This window comes from Amblyraja radiata, chromosome 10 (assembly GCF_010909765.2).
Source record: "Amblyraja radiata isolate CabotCenter1 chromosome 10, sAmbRad1.1.pri, whole genome shotgun sequence".
NCBI classification, from domain to species: domain Eukaryota; kingdom Metazoa; phylum Chordata; class Chondrichthyes; order Rajiformes; family Rajidae; genus Amblyraja; species Amblyraja radiata.
The window spans coordinates 7,113,250-7,127,833 of record NC_045965.1 but is presented as its reverse complement, the minus strand read 5'-3'; the positions used below and the strand labels follow the sequence as shown (position 1 = coordinate 7,127,833).

The window sequence follows — 14,584 nt, the reverse complement described above, 5'->3', positions numbered from 1 at the left end:
CGCTTCCGTGCCTACACGGAGGTAGAAACGGCGATGATACTTCACTACGAACTGCGGCCGAATGCGAGACTCAGGACAAGAGCTGACATGCGAGTGGAATTACTCACGGAGAACCAAACCACGCAAGGCCGAGGGGACGCTAACGTTACAGGTTCACTGTTAAGTATGGAGACAGAGATATAACATTGAGAACGGAATCACAGTCATAGACATAGTCTGGACAATGGTTTAAGTCGCCCGCCTTTAATGTAGTGAATTATCCCATCTCCTTCTACAGATGCTCCACATGGATTGACATTACTGCAGAGCCCTCTGCCACAGTGAGAGAGGGTCAGGATGTTCGGCTAACCTGTGCTGCAGACAGCAGCCCCGCTGCCACATTGTGTGGAGCAAGTTATCCTCCGGCAACTGGTCAGTCGTGGCCGAGGATCGAGCGATTCTGCACCTGTCACCGGCCCTGTTCGGGGACACGGGAATGTACCGCTGTGAAGCCGGCAATAAACTGGGGACAAGCACCAAGGAGGTGGAATTCCACGTTCAAGGTGCGTGGGTTTCACTATTGAAATTTTACTATCACTGTTATAGGAAAGACGTGGTCAAGCTGGAAAGGGTTTGAGAGAAGATTTACCAGGATGTCGCCAGGGCTAAAGGGTCTGAGCTATAGGGTGATTTCACTAAAGGTCACTGGAGTGTAGATCCGCACCCACGTGACCGAAAATTTTAACTGGAGTACATGCGTCACTTCCGGTACTGTTAGTGAATGGGAAAACACGCACTTTCACACCCGTTAAAAACATCGAAAACGGCCCGTTTTTGAGCAGCAATTACTGTGCCAGTCGGGGTGACCGTGAGGAACAGCTACCTAAATTTACAGTCCAAAAAAAGATAGAAACTAAGGTAAATTCAAGAGGGAGTGAAGGGGTCCAAACGGCGGAAGTTGATAGAGGACATTTGCGTGGAGATTTAAAGATTGAAATATCGGGAATTATCGCGTTTGCTCGCTGCATTTCATCAAAAAGTAAGGCATTATTGACGTTTTATCTTATTCATTCGTTAGATGAAAAGTATTAAAAGTTAAAAATCCGTCAGTAAAATTGTAAAATCGCCCATGGTTCGCGGATGGGTTTTAACATGCAAAATGAAAATGCTTCTGAAGCTCCATTTACCATTTAAATAATCGTAAACTATCAATGCGTTTTGAAATAAATTTTACTGAGATGCAAGCTGTCAGCTGTTAGTGGACAAAAGCAGGACATTATTATTTGCCAAAAAATATTTCTCAATGTTTCTTGTTTAAAGCCTGCACAATCACCCAAAATACTTATTTATTTATTATCACCTAATAACAGACAAGCCTGCAGCATGGAATGATGTCAACAATCCTGATTGGGCACACACTGTGAGCAGGATAGACAATGTGCACAAGAACGCCATGCACGTGCAACAAGAAGAGAGTATTAAAGCAGATTTGGTTGCAGCTCAAGCATCTATAGCTCTGCAAGTTGATGGCGTTCTTGTGCACATTGTCTATCCTGCTCACAGTGGGATGTAATATAAATATAGTTTAGTTTTAGTTAAGTTAGAGATACAGCGTGGGAAACAGGCCCTTCGGCCCACTACACAACCAACGATCACCTATACACTAGTTCTATCCTACACACTAAGGACAATTTACAGAAACTAATTAAGCTACAAAACTTGCACGTCTTTGGAGTGTGGGAGGGAACTGAAGCACCCAGAGGAAACCAACACAGAAATCAGGGAGAATGTACAAACTCCATACAGACAGCACCCGTAGTCAGGATTGAACCTGGGTCTCAGGTGTCAGGCAGTAACTCTACCGCTGTGCCACTGTGCCACCCAAAACTATGAATTATTCTGCTGTGTGCAACAACAAGCCTGGAACATTGCTTATATCTTTGGCCCCTTTTCTTTTGTTTTATTCTATCCATAACTTCTCTTGGCAGCCACGGTTGCCTCCTACTTCCCTTAGAATTCTTCTTCCTTTTTGGAATGAAATGATCCTGCGTCTCCGATTATGCCCAGAAATTCCTGCCATTGCTGTTCCACGTCATTCCTGCTAGGATCCCTTTCCAGTCTACTTTGCCAGCTCCGTCTCATGCCTTCATAGTCCCCTTTGTTCAACTGCATCACTGCCACTTCCGATTAACTTCTCCTTCTCAAATTGTCAGATTAAAAACTAATCATATTATGATCACTACCTCCAAGCGGTTCCTTTACCTCGAGTTCTCTTACATATCTGGTTCATTGGACAACACTAAATCCCGAATTGCCTTTTCTCTGGTCGGCTCCATTACAAGCTGCTCGAAAGAATCCATCTCGAGGCAATTCTACAACCTCTTCTTTATGGGGTCCTGAACCAGAACCTAGCTTTCAACAGTCTACCTGCATATGAAATACTCCATCACCACAGATGGCATTACCTTTGTTAACATGACAGTTTTAACTCCTGCGCAACGTACACCCTACATCCGGGCTACTATTTGGGGTGCTTGTAAATAACACCAATAGTAGCCTTCTTGCCTTTTACTATTCCTTCAACTCAATTCCAGCAGTGACTCTACCCTTGTCAGTCCCCTATGTCTTCCCTCAGCAAGAGACCTGAATGCCCCTCTCACCTAGCAGAGCTAACCCCACCTTCCTCTGTCCCACTGCCTGTCCTTTCTATAGGATGTATAACCCTGAATATTAAGTCACTAGGCCCTATACCTCCTGCACAGCACGTCTACAGTAATTCCCCACAAGGTCGATAGCTACCAACCTGCTAACTGAGCCCTCAAGCTCATCCTTTACTTTCATTATACATATCCGCGGCATTCATATACAATATTTTAATTCCTTACGCATCTCACCTTTCACATCGATCCCTATTACACTTGGCCATACTCTCCTATCCCTTTGGAGCTTTCTTCCCGTTAATTCTGGGGTCATTAACCATCCCTTTACTCTCTTTCTCTTAACTCCATCCTCGACTGTCCCATTTGTGTCTACCCTATTACTAATCTCTCTACTTCCTGTACTCCATCTCATCATTGTTTGAGTTTCGATCCACTATGGTGGTATCATCGACAAACGTGTAAATTGAATTAGAGCAGAATTTAGGAAGCAAAAGTATGTAACCTTATGATGAGAGTATTTGAGTACAGGCATAAGGATGTCTTTCTGCAATATAAAGATCCTTAGGAAGACTACACGTGGGGCATTATGTTCAGTTTTGTTCTCTGTAACCAAAAGACATGTTCTTGTATAAAGGGAGTGCAAAAAAAAAAATCAGCGGACTGCTTCCAGGAATGGTAAGTTTTCATTGGGAGGAGATATTGAATAGACTGGACCCGTTTTTCTCTCTAGATTAGAATGAGAGGATGCAGGGAGGATGTTTTCCCTTTCAGGAATTTGAACCAGAACAACATTAGATAATTTAGGACTCAGATGAGGAGTAATATTCAGATATTCAGGGAAGGAAGGGATTTATGAATAGTCAGAGAAATGAGATGAGTTCGGATAGAAGATAGGCTATGATCTGATGATTAGCAGAGCAAGCTCGAGTGGACAAATGACCCACTCCTAAAATATTTCCTTTGATCCTCAAGCAGAGAAATGTACAGTGATGCAGTTTGGTGGGCAGGACAATGTGGAATAAAGCATACTGTCCCAAAAGGGGAGCATGAGCTGAGGTACTTGGGGTATGATCTGACATATGAGGTGCTCTGGTAGAGACCCGCTTTATAACCCCCCACCTGTGCTACATTCTATACGTGTCCTTCTATAGTCTCGTTGAAAATAACACGGGAGGAAACTGATGTGGGCACAGGTCAGTGAAGATGGTTGAAAGTGGAAAATAATGGACCCATTGGTCTTGGCGTCAAAAAGGAGGTGAAAAAGAATGAAGGCGATTGGCAAATAATTAATAGTGACATGAGAGAGAAACGAAACACATTCCGTGTTTGCATTCAAGAAAGCTGGAAACATTAATGGAAGGATTTGCAGGACCATGGGGAGAGGAGCAAGTGGGATCCAAATGGATGGCCCTTAGTTTGTGCTGGCACGAATCCAATGGGCCGAGGGCTCTCGTTCGTGCGTAAAATGCATTTAACAAAAAAATGTGATTCTGCGCTTCCATAAGTAGCAATGTTACAAATTTTGAGATTTAAAAATCAAGTCTGTAATTTTATCCCATCAGATAAAGCATAAAAATAAGTTTAATTTGACACCTAATTCACTTTCATATCTCAAGTATTTTAAAAAGTTATGGCCATTTTCATACTGGGAAATGAGCATCTTGTTCCCTATTGATTTTCTATGGACATAACAAAAAAGCTGTGATCGTGAACAGTCAAAAGCCCATAACTTTCTTAAAATTAAGAGAACTGAATGAAATTTTCAGTTATCATAGATTGAAGCATTCTGAAACAAATATAAAATAATCTTACTTGGATGACCTGAAATTAAAGCATATAATTAGTTAGTTACCTAATTGTAGCTAATTTCAGACTTCAATTACTAGATCTAAACATCTATCCATTTCTTAATAAATGATTAACATTTTTAAATAGCCTAAATGTCCAAATAATATTCACAAATAATTCACAATAAACATGATTTTTAAATCTCATTTACATTAATTTATAGGCCAAATGGAAGGAATTTAGTGTTTAATTGCTGTAAATAAATGCCCATTTAAATCAGCTTTCCAGTGGGTCCCTGTGGAACGCGCTGGTTTAGAACGTTCACATTGCGGTAGATTTGTGCCCCAAATGCCGAGAAAAATACTGCGGGATACAATGGGCCAAAATGAGCTACTCGCAATATTAAACTTTGTATAAAGGGATCTTTAGAAGCCCTTTTTAATGTAAAAACTATACAACCTAACTTCAGTTGTTTGCTTATGAGACCCTGCGGTTGCTGGCGGGTCGCGGGTTTAGAGATTGATTTTAAAACTACTATAACTATTATTCAAGGCCTTTTAAACCTAATAATAGCTTTTGCGACGGGGTCTTCCAGCGATTTTTCGTTAATAATTAACTAGGCTGAACATTTTCGATTGGAACAGCTTAGAGAAAATCGCGTTTTAAACCCGCCCCCTCTAAACGGCGCCAAAATCGCGCACACCCTCAGCAGCAGATCTTCAACGACGCTTCAGGTAGGCTTTGCAACATACCTACTTTGTGGTAAATTCCCTTCAGCAGGGAAAGACCAGGAGCCAGTGAACGGTGCGTGGTGGGGATTGCTCCCCTGACGCCAAGGGAAGTCCCCTGCTCTTCCAGACGGGGTTATAAAGCGGGGCGGCGGAGCCCAGGCTCACAGCTCCAGAGCCTGACGCCCCTTGCAGAAGTGAAGCCAACCTCGGCTTGTGTGTGTGTCCGAGTGCAGCTGAACCATGGCGGGAGGGAGATGTGACCCAGCCGCTACAATTACTCTTGCATTGATGCTCGCCACAGGTTTCTCATTTATTTTACACCACTAATAATCTGCATTTTCTTCGGATTCGTTTCGTGTTAAATCTCAGGCAAAAGTATCAATTTGGTATCTGTTTGTTTAAAGAAATAAAGAGGTGAATATTTAAAGCGTTAAACTTGTAAGCTTTAAAAAATAATATTACTTGTGTGTTGTTTCAAAACTGCAGGATCCGCCTTCAATTTGGAATTAAACCCGTCTAGAAACGTGTGGGCTCGTATCGGGGACTCGCTGGAGTTGAACTGTGTGGCGAAGAGCTGCTCGTCTCCGACCTTCACGTGGAGAATCGGCACCGATAACCCCTGGGCGGAACAATCACAAACTCGGGGCTCGGTGTCCACATTCACCATCTCCGCGGTTACCCGCAGAACCAACACAAGTACACTTGTTCCGCAAAATGCGGCGCAGAAGAAAAACGAAAATATGCCAACATCAATATATTCTGTGAGTATTAACCCATCTCCCGACTGTAAACTTGTTGCAACTTTGTCCGGCCAGATAAAAGTTAAAAAAAACCACTGGAAAACACAACTATTGGTGCAGCCTCCACGAAAGAGAAAACAGAATCTCGACCCGAAACCTCACCCGTTCCTCCATGGCCGGCCTTAGGAGGTGCGGGGCCCAATTGGGAACACTTTTGGTGAGTCCCAGGATCCCAGCCAAGGTCTGTAGAATCATAGAAATACAAATAAAGTCTATTATAGACTTTATATCTCTATGGTAGAATGGAAAGTAATCAAAATGTGCGCTTAAAATGTGCCTGCGAGTTAATGGACCAAACAGATCTAAGCTACATTTTAATATAAAATTGCATACATGTAAGCGCTACCCCGGGACCGTGATGGAACGACCCCCTCCCTTCTCCATTCCCCCTCACACCCCCTCCCCATTACCCCTTTTCCCCCTCACCCCTCTACTTCTCTCCACCGCTCTCTCCCCCCTCCACCCGGGGTAGATCTACCCGAACCGAGAGTAGATTTCTCCAAAGATCCTAGAGCGGAGCTTTGGATGACTCCAGCGCTGGGCCCCCCTTCGGGGCGCGGCCCAATTGGCAGCAATCGTCCCTTTTTTCTCAGAGATACTACCTGGCCTGCTGAGTTACTCCAGCTTTTGTGTCTATCTTCGGTTTAAACCAGCATCTGCTGTTCCACTGAAAGGTCATTGTTCTGGGGAGATTTCACTCGTTGTAGCACAGCGTCTGGAGGAGAGCAGTTTTCCCTCTGTTTTCTTTCCACCAATACTGCCTGCCCGATGAGTATTTCTGGAACACGCTGTTTTATTCAGGGCCTTCCAACGATTGTCTTTGTTTTGGTCTTCAACAAATATTTTAGTTAACAGATTCATGAATGTTTTCTGACATGAAAGTTGTCCTTTTGCCGATTGAATGAGAGTTTAGTAACAAATCATAAGTGATAGGAGCAGAATTCGCCCATTCGGCCCATCGAGTCTACTCCGCCATTCAATCATGGCTGATCCATCTCTCCCTCTTAACCCCATTCTCCTGCCTTCTCCCCATAACCTCTGACACCCGTACTAATCAAGAATCTGCCTATCTCTGCCTTAAATATATCCATTGCCTTGGCCTCCACAGCCTTCTGTGGCAATGAATTCCGCAGATTCACCACCCTCTGACTAAATCGATGGGCACCTTGGGCGCTGTACATTCCACCCTGAATCCCTGTTTGATTCCTGAATCCATGTGTCGTTGCAGCTCTGTCCGACACACTCATCGTGGAGACTGTGGGCAGCCTAGAAGTTGGCCAGAGAGGCTCTGTGAGATGTACGGTCCCAAAGTCTACCTGCTCTAGTGGAGGTGGAGTGGCTGAAAGGAACAACGTTGCTGAAGACCGACAGCTTCCGTGCCTACACGGAGGTAGAAACGGCGATGAACTTCACCTACGAACTGACGGCCGAATTGCGAGACTCAGGACAAGAGCTGACATGCCGAGTGCAATTACTCACGGAGAACCAACCACGCAAGGCCGAGGGGACGCTAACGTTACAGGTTCACTGTAAGTATGGAGACAGAGATATTACATTGAGAACGGAGTCGCAGTCATAGTCATAGTCTGGACAATGGTTTAAGTCGCCCGCCTTTAATGTAGTGAATTATCCCATCTCCTTCTACAGATGCTCCCACATGGATTGACATTACTGCAGAGCCCTCTGCCACAGTGAGAGAGGGTCAGGATGTTCGGCTAACCTGTGCTGCAGCCAGCAGCCCCGCTGCCACGATTGTGTGGAGCAAGTTATCCTCTGGCAATGGTCAGTCGTGGCCGAGGACCGAGCGATTCTGCACCTGTCACCGGCCCTTTTCGGGGACACGGGAATGTACCGCTGTGAAGCCGGCAATAAACTGGGGACAAGCACCAAGGAGGTGGAATTCTACATTCAAGGTGCGTGGGTTTCACATTGTAATTTTACTATCATGTTATAGGAAAAGACGTGGTCAAGCTGGAAGGGTTGAGAGAAGATTTACCAGGATGTCGCCAGGGCTAGAGGGTTCTGAGCTATAGGGAGAGGTTGGGCAGGCTGGGACTCTATTCCTTGGAGCGCATATGAGGGGTGATCTTATAGAGGTGTATAAATCATGAGAGGAATAGATTGGGTGGATGCATCAATGGGTGCATTGAGACCAGACATAGATTTATGGTGAAGGGAGGAAAAGATTTAGTAGGAATCTGAGGGGTAACTTTTTCACACAAAAGGTGGTGGGTGTATGGAACAAGCTGCTAGAGGAGGTAGTTGAGGCTGGGATGATCCCAACATTAAGGAACAGTAAAGGGACCTGTCGCATCTGCGGCGACCTAATCTGGGAGTTTAGAAGAGTTTTTTTTTTTTGTTTTTTTTTTTTCGCTATTGGTAAGTTTATTTTATTTAAATTTATTTTTATTAGAAGTACAGTAAATTACAGTAATACACATCACATATATCTTATTACATTTGTTGTACCACTTCATTATCGAGCTTTAAAAAAGGTAGAAATAAAAGAAGTAAGGAAAGTGAGCAAGAGTCGTGAAGGTGCAGGAAAGTGTTGGGAAAAGAAAGCCCCCTTAGAAAAGAAGTTAGAGAAAGAAGTAAAGAAAGGAAATAGACCCTCGAAAGGATAGAAAAAAAGGAGAAACAATCGCTCTATTATAACACAAAACTCCGCAAAAAAGGATATACCAACCGTGTTTTTTTACCCCCCGTTACCAGATCCTGGTACCATTTATTTTTTAAATTACTATTGCACCTTATGCTTCTAATAGTTCCATAAATGCAGACCACGTATTTTGGAAGTGGTCTGCTTTGCCTGCTAGGAGGAGTCTCATCTCTTCCAGGTGTAATGTTTCGAACATGTTTGAAATTCCACATTTTTATTGTTGGTATTGGAGCATTTTTCCAAAATTTGAGTATAAGCTTTTTTCCCATTATTAGCCCGTAATTAAGTAAGTTATTTTGAAACACGTTTAGTTCGGGGTTACCTTCCGATATTCCAAAAATGATCCATTCTGCTTTTGGTATGAGTTTTATTTTAATTAATTTTGTGAAGATTTCAAATATTTCGTTCCAGAATTTTTGGATTTTATACAAAAAACAAAAGAGTGCGCTATGGTAGCTTCTTGTGACTGACATTTATCACAAATGGGTGAGACATTGGTGAAAAAGGTTATTTATTTTAGTTTTTGAATAATATAGTCTATGTAATGTTTTGTATTGAATTGGAGTATGTCGTACGCTGATCGAGCATTGATGCACATATAGTAAGTGTTTATCCCAGCTCTCTTTTGAAATTTTTATATCTAGTTACCATATAACCATATAACAATTACAGCACGGGAACAGGCCATCTCGGCCTACAAGTCCGTGCCGAACAATTATTTTCCCTTTAGTCCCACCTGCCTGCACTCATACCATAACCCTCCATTCCCTTCTCATCCATATGCCTATCCAATTTATTTTTAAATGATACCAACGAACCTGCCTCCACCACTTCCACTGGAAGCTCATTCCACACCGCTACCACTCTCTGAGTAAAGAAGTTCCCCCTCATGTTACCCCTAAACTTCTGTCCCTTAATTCTGAAGTCATGTCCTCTTGTTTGAATCTTCCCTATTCTCAAAGGGAAAAGCTTGTCCACATCAACTCTGTCTATCCCTCTCATCATTTTAAAGACCTCTATCAAGTCCCCCCTTAACCTTCTGCGCTCCAGAGAATAAAGACCTAACTTATTCAACCTTTCTCTGTAACTTAGTTGTTGAAACCCAGGCAACATTCTAGTAAATCTCCTCTGTACTCTCTCTATTTTGTTGACATCCTTCCTATAATTGGGCGACCAAAATTGTACACCATACTCCAGATTTGGTCTCACCAATGCCTTGTACAATTTTAACATTACATCCCAGCTTCTATACTCAATGCTCTGATTTATAAAGGCTAGCATACCAAAAGCTTTCTTTACCACCCTATCTATATGAGATTCCACCTTCAAGGAACTATGCACGGTTATTCCCAGATCCCTCTGTTCAACTGCATTCTTCAATTCCCTACCATTTACCATGTACGTCCTATTTTGATTTGTCCTGCCAAGGTGTAGCACCTCACATTTATCAGCATTAAACTCCATCTGCCATCTTTCAGCCCATTCTTCCAAATGGCCTAAATTACTCTGTAGACTTTGGAAATCCTCTTCATTATCCACAACACCCCCTATCTTGGTATCATCTGCATACTTACTAATCCAATTTACCACACCTTCATCCAGATCATTGATGTACATGACAAACAACAAAGGACCCAACACAGATCCCTGAGGCACCCCACTAGTCACCTGCCTCCAACCCGACAAACAGCCATCCACCATTACCCTCTGGCGTCTCCCATTCAGCCACTGTTGAATCCATCTTGCTACTCCTGCATTTATACCCAACAGTTGAACCTTCTTAACCAACCTTCCATGAGGAACCTTGTCAAAGGCCTTACTAAAGTCCATATAGACAACATCCACTGCTTTACCCTCGTCAATTTCCCTAGTAACCTCTTCAAAAAATTCAAGAAGATTAGTCAAACATGACCTTCCAGGCACAAATCCATGTTGACTGTTCCTAATCAGACCCTGTTTATCCAGATGCTTATATATATTATCTCTAAGTATCTTTTCCATTAATTTGCCCACCACTGAAGTCAAACTAACAGGTCTATAATTGCTAGGTTTACTCTTAGAACCCTTTTTAAACAATGGAACAACATGCGCAGTACGCCAATCCTCGGGGACTATTCCCGTTTCTAATGACATTTGAAATATTTCTGTCATAGCCCCGGCTATTTCTACACTAACTTCCCTCAATGTCCTAGGGAATATCCTGTCAGGACCTGGAGACTTATCCACTTTTATATTTTTCAAAAGTGTCAGTACTTCTTTTACTTTGAAACTCATAGTATCCATAGCTACTCTACTAGTTTCCCTTACCTCACATAATTCAATATCCTTCTCCTTGGTGAATACCGAAGAAAATAAATTGTTCAATATCTCCCCCATCTCTTTTGGCTCTGCAGATAGCTGTCCACTCTGTCTCTCCAATGGACCAATTTTATCCCTCGTTATCCTTTTGCTATTAATATAGCTGTAGAAACCCTTTGGATTTACTTTCACCTTACTTGCCAAAGCAACCTCATATCTTCTTTTAGCTTTTCTAATTTCTTTCTTAAGATTCTTTTTACATTCCTTATACTCCTCAAGCACCTCATTTACTTCATGCTGCCTATAATTATTGTAGATCTCCCTCTTTTTCCGAACAAGATGCCAATTTCCCTTGAAAACCAGGGCTCTTTCCAATTTTTACTGTTCCTTTCAACCGAACAGGAACATAAAGATTCTGTACTCTTAAAATTTCCCCTTTAAATGTCCTCCATTTCTCTTCTACATCCTTCCCATAAAACAAAATGTCCCAGTTCACTCCTTTTAAATCATTTCGCATCTCATCAAAGTTAGCCTTTCTCCAATCAAAAATCTCAACACTAGGTCCAGTTCTGACCCTCTCCATAATTATATTGAAACTAATGGTATTGTGATCACTGGACCCGAAGTGCTCCCCAACGCATACCTCCGCCACCTGTCCCGTCTCATTTCCTAACAGGAGGTCCAGCACTGCCCCTCCTCTAGTAGGTACCCTCTATGTATTGCTGCAAAAAACTATCCTGCACACATTTTACAAACTCCAAACCATCCAGCCCATTTACAGAATGTGTTTCCCAGTCTATGTGTGGAAAGTTGAAATCTCCCACAATCACTACCTTGTGCTTACTACTAATATCTGCTATCTCCTTACATATTTGCTCTTCCAATTCTCGATCCCTGTTACGACTCCCGAATGCAAGTACTTCAGAGCCACGTAACACAAGTCAAAAACCAGGTTCAGGTTCAAAAAACAGTTTTAATTATTCATTGGAACACAAAACTCAAACCTGATTTAAACAACCCAGTCAGGGATATGGATAAACCGACAAACAATTTAACAATGCTCCAGCCAGCCACGCCATGGGCCGTCGAACCGGAGATTCCAAAACCTGCCCAAAGAGATACAACCCTGAAACCAAAATACACGAAAACTCTAAGGTCAGCCCTTATCCGTCCCAATTCAATATCTGTTAACAAGGAATGGTGAAAATACACAAAGTTCTATGCCATGTGGTCAGGCTTCCTCGGCCCACACCAACAGTCTGCTCATCAGTCAGAGTCTACGACGAAGAGAAGAATCCTGGGAAGCTCTGGTATTTATACTTCAGATGAGTCACCCGTCACCTGACGCAGCTTGGCCAATCGGGTACAGGAGCCTTTAACCCCTCGATTCCAGACTCACAGCCACGAGGCCTGTGCTTGGGAGAGAAACAGAGAGGTAAGTACATAGCATTCACCAGGGGGGGGGAGCAGCCTAACAATCCCCATTTGGCGGTCTATAATACAACCCTATAAGTGTTGCTACACCTTTCCCACTTCTCAGTTCCACCCAAATAGCCTCCCTAGATGAGCCCTCCAATCTATCCTGCCAAAGCACTGCTGTAATATCTTCCCAGACTAGCAATGCAACGCCTCCACCTCTTGCCCCTCCAATTCTATCACACCTGAAGCAACGAAATCCTGGAATATTTAGTTTCCAATCACAGCCCTCCTGCAACCATGTTTCACTGATCTCCACAACATCATACTTCCAGGTGTCTATCCAGACTCTAAGCTCATCCACCTTTCTTACAATGCTCCTAGCATTAAAATATGCACATTTAAGAAACCCCCCGCCTCTTATTCTGTTTATTTCCTTTTTCTTCTTTCTCCTCTTGTGTCCGAGTGCTTCCCTTTTCTGCTTCCTGCCTCCCATTCTGTCTACTAGCTTTCTCTATTTGAGTCCCTCGCCCCAACCATTCTAGTTTAAAGTCTCCCCAGTGACCTTTGCAAATTCCCTCGGCCAGGATATTGGTCCCCCTCGGGTTCAGTGCAACCCTCCTTCTGTACAGGTCCCACCTTCCCCAAAATAAGTCCCAATGATCCAGAAACTTGAATCCCTGCCCTCTGCACCAGTCTTTCAGCCACGCAATTTATCCTCCACCTCGCTCCAGTCCTACTCTCACTGTCCGATTGGCACAGGCGTAATCCTGAGATTGTTAAATTTTGGTCCTTTTCCTTAACTCTCATACCAACCCGCCCATCCTTCCTTCAGGACCTCTTCCCTTTTTTCCCTCGTCATGGTAAGTATATGTACCACGACTCAGGTCTCTCCATCTGATTCAGGATATCTTGGACGCGTTGAGCACGTCTTTTGTGTATCTTTTTTCAGATAGTCAAGGATTTGAAGATATTTAAATATTATATTTTTCAAAATTATATTTCAGTTGTAATTGTTGAAATTATAATAATTTTCCTAATTCATATTGTGTAAATGATTTATCTATAATTGAAGGTTTAAACGATGAATTATTGACTATTGGCATTAAAAAATATAGATTTCTTAATTTTAGATTCTGTTTTATTTGTTTCCAAGTTCTAATTGTGCTATGTATCATTGGATTTTTATTATAATTTTTGTTATTCAGATTCATTGGTGAGAGGAGAGTCGCTCCTGTATTACACGGAGAGCAGTCCTCTCTCTCCATTACAATCCAGTCCACCTGCTGGGCAGAGTTGTCCAGCAGGTGAATCATATTTTTAATATTTACTGCCCAATTATAGTACATGAAGTTAGGGAGCGCTAGACCACCCACATCTTTTGGTTTGCTAAGGTGTGCTCTTTGTATTATGTGGGATTTATAATCCCATATAAAATTTGTAATGTCTGAGTAGTTTTTTGAAAAACTTTTTTGGAAGATATATAGGTATTGATTGAAATAAATAGGATTTGTGGTAAAAAGATCATTTTTATAACATTTATTCGACCTATTAAAGACATCGGGAGCGTTTTCCAGAATTTGATTAGATTATTTAGTTTCTTAAGTAAGGGGCTATAATTGGCATTAAACATAGCGTGATAGATTTTAGTAATTTCAATTCCTAAATATTTGAATTTTTCTGTGGCTATTTTAAAGGGGAATTTCAAGAGTAGTGTTGAGTCTTTCGGTTTTATCGACATAATTTCACTTTTGTTCCAGTTTATTCTGTATCCTGAGAAAGATCCAAAGTCCTCAATTAGATTTGATATGTTTGGTATACTGATTTGGGGTTTTGTGATATACAGTAGTACATCGTCTGCGTATAAAGATATTTTGTTATTTGAATATTTTGTATTATAACCGTAAATATCCGGGTGTGTTCTGATTATTTCAGCTAGAGGTTCAATTACCAGAGCAAATAACAGCGGTGATAATGAACATCCTTGTCTATTGCCCCTTGATAATTGGAATTTCGTAGATAGTATATTATTAGTTCATATTCTAGCCGTGGGTTTGTTATATAATAATTTTATACATGCGATGAAGTTCTCTCCCATTTGAAATTTTTGCAATACTTTAATCATATAATCCCATTCTACTTGAGTTCTAGAAGAGTTTGCCCTCAACTCAAACGCGCAGCATGGTTGACACGTTGTCCTAGGAGGTCTTATGATGTCACTGGAACTCTCCTTCATGCTCGAGAGAAGTT

The 14,584-nt window shown here is 42.1% G+C and overlaps 2 protein-coding genes across 4 annotated transcripts in view; both read left to right on the top strand.

The window, feature by feature from the left end:
- Positions 1 to 5,338, top strand: part of LOC116978101 (vascular cell adhesion protein 1-like) — an 82,380-nt gene extending 77,042 nt beyond the window's left edge. Inside the window, exons 13-14 of the mRNA XM_033029124.1 lie at positions 361 to 542; positions 5,286 to 5,338. Coding sequence (XP_032885015.1) covers positions 361 to 542; positions 5,286 to 5,338 — 235 coding nt within the window. The remainder of the gene's footprint in view (positions 1 to 360; positions 543 to 5,285) is intronic.
- Positions 5,294 to 14,584, top strand: part of LOC116977469 (vascular cell adhesion protein 1-like) — a 45,372-nt gene continuing 36,081 nt past the window's right edge. For 2 of the 3 annotated variants that reach the window (XM_033027915.1, XM_033027912.1), the window contains exon 1: positions 5,294 to 5,459. In XM_033027915.1, the coding sequence (XP_032883806.1) occupies positions 5,399 to 5,459 (61 nt within the window). In that variant the 5' untranslated portion in view covers positions 5,294 to 5,398. The remainder of the gene's footprint in view (positions 5,460 to 14,584) is intronic. The other variant, XM_033027914.1, reaches the window with a different exon arrangement.